This window comes from Vitis vinifera, chromosome 15 (assembly GCF_030704535.1).
Source record: "Vitis vinifera cultivar Pinot Noir 40024 chromosome 15, ASM3070453v1".
NCBI lineage: Eukaryota > Viridiplantae > Streptophyta > Magnoliopsida > Vitales > Vitaceae > Vitis > Vitis vinifera.
This window is the reverse complement of record NC_081819.1, coordinates 18,520,137-18,522,446: the sequence shown is the minus strand read 5'-3', so window position 1 is coordinate 18,522,446 and position 2,310 is coordinate 18,520,137. Positions and strand designations below refer to the sequence as shown.

Genomic DNA, 2,310 nt, shown 5'->3' with positions numbered 1-2,310 from the left:
ATTTTCAATTATTATTATTTTTTAAAATAGACTATTTCTATTTAATTGCTTTTTTTTTTTTTTTTTTGGGAAATCGTCTTTTTAAAATACTGTTTCCAACTGGATAAAGAAAAGAAATATCACTTATAAAAACTATCGTATATATGAAATTATTTTTTTTAGGATAATTTAAGAATTATTTTATAAAATTACTGTACTCTTACCAAAAATCCCCTCACCTTATATAAATTATACACCAACCATAGCTCCATTGATATCCTATACGGCTACCCAGCCAGACTCCTTTGTATATCTTCTTCAAAACAAACTCTCACCACTCAAATAGCCATAGCAGACTCTGCGCCACCACCATCCTCCATGGACGCTTATAACTCCATCGGCCTCGTCCCTAACCCAGATGGCTCTTTCACTCGCCGTAGCTCACATCTCTCCCTAGCTGCTACTGATGAAACCGCCGCCTCCGACTCCGCCGTGGCTTTTTCCAAAGATGTGCCTCTCAACCCCGCCAACAACACCTTTCTCCGCCTCTTCCGGCCTCGTCTTCTTCCTCCAAACACCAAGCTTCCAGTCATCTTGTACTTTCATGGAGGTGGGTTCGTTGTCGCCAGCGTCTCTACTCCGCCTTTCCATGAAACTTGCAACTCCATGGCAGCTAAGCTTCCAGCTCTGGTCCTGTCCCTCGAGTACCGTCTCGCGCCGGAGCACCGTCTCCCGGCTGCCTACGAAGACGCCGCCGAAGCCATCATGTGGGTCCGGAGCCAGGCGGCTGCGGAGATCGACGGCGGTGAGCCGTGGTTGAGAGAGTACGCTGATTTTTCCAAGTGCTTTTTGATGGGGGGCAGTGCAGGAGCAAACATGGTGTTCCACGCAGGTCTACGTGCACTTGATGCTGATCTTGGGGCGATGAAGATCCAAGGGCTGGTACTGAATCAGCCCTACTTCGGTGGGGTGGAGAGGACCGAATCGGAACTGAGACTGGCGGAGGGTCGGAACTTGCCGTTGCCGGCCAACGATCTGTTATGGGCACTTGCATTGCCCGACGGCGCTGATCGTGATCATGAGTACAGTAATCCACTGGCGGGAGGGTCCTACCAGGAGAAGATCGGACGGCTACAGAAGTGTCTGGTGATAGGGTACGGTGGAGATCCACTGGTTGACAGACAGAGGAGGGTTGTGGAGATGATGGAGGCGCGTGGGGTGCACGTGGTGGCGAAATTCAAAGATGGCGGCCACCATGGCATAGAGTGCTCTGATCCCTCACACGCTGAAGCCATGGATGATGATGTCAAGGATTTCATTGACTCCACGCTCCATGATTTTGACCCAAAGCATTAATAAATTGGATTTTCATTTTAGATCAAATAAATTTTCAGACAGAAGGTTCATGGAGTGTATTAATTATTTGTTTATCTCTATTTTAATACAACATATTAAAATGGCATAAGAAGTTATATCACCAAGTGGTAAAAAAACATCATTTTCTTGGGAAACAAACAGTTGCCGGTGTGGTCCACATGGTTGAAAAATGATATGGATCCATCTTACATAAATTTGGATGGATCTCGAAAAAAACACTTGGCCAAAAAAGAAAGTTGTTGATTGATTCGATTTCTGTCTACCCACGGCCTCACTACATAGCCTTTAAGCACTTCTAACGTTATGGAGTTGGTGGGTGTACAGGAGCTTTCGATCCCGACTTGTCAACCTAACCAAAGCCCTCATAATATTCTTGTGAATCTTCATGTCTCTAATAAATCTATCTTTTATTTTCTTTTAATTTTTTCATTTCTTTTACGTTTTCTTTTTATTTTATTTCTTAAATCTTTTATAAACCCAACATAACCAAAAGAAAGAAAGGAATAAATAAATAAGAAAAACATAACCAAAATAAATAAATAAATAAATAAATAAGATTTTTTTTTAAAAAAAAATTCTCTTATTTGATTATTGATGGAATAATTAATGGAGAGAAAATTAAATTACACATTAAAATATTTAGCTCCATCTTTTTTGTATTTTTTTCCTTACCTTTTATTTGCATTCTTAGTATTTTTTTTTTTAGCCAAACATAATCTAAGTGTTAGAGAGAATTATCTATTTGTTAAAAAAAATTCTAAAAAATAGAGGATCCTTTTATGAGAAAGAGAAGAAAATAACCATATCATAAGCTTTAACAAGCTTTTAAGTTAAAATTTTCTATAAATAGAGGATCACTCTTATGGATGACAATAAGTCAAGTTTTTTCGGGTACTTTTCATACTCTTAAATTTGTGATCATTTTTAAAACTTAAGACAGGTTTTGAGTGGGTT

The 2,310-nt window shown here is 39.7% G+C and overlaps 1 protein-coding gene across 1 annotated transcript; it reads left to right on the top strand.

The window, feature by feature from the left end:
- Positions 1–241: 241 nt before the first annotated feature.
- LOC100260853 (probable carboxylesterase 8) lies at positions 242–1,366 on the top strand. The gene has a single exon (XM_002272150.5). The coding sequence runs from the start codon at positions 358–360 to the stop codon at positions 1,333–1,335; it is 978 nt and encodes a 325-aa protein (XP_002272186.4). The 5' UTR covers positions 242–357; the 3' UTR covers positions 1,336–1,366.
- Positions 1,367–2,310: the final 944 nt, after the last annotated feature.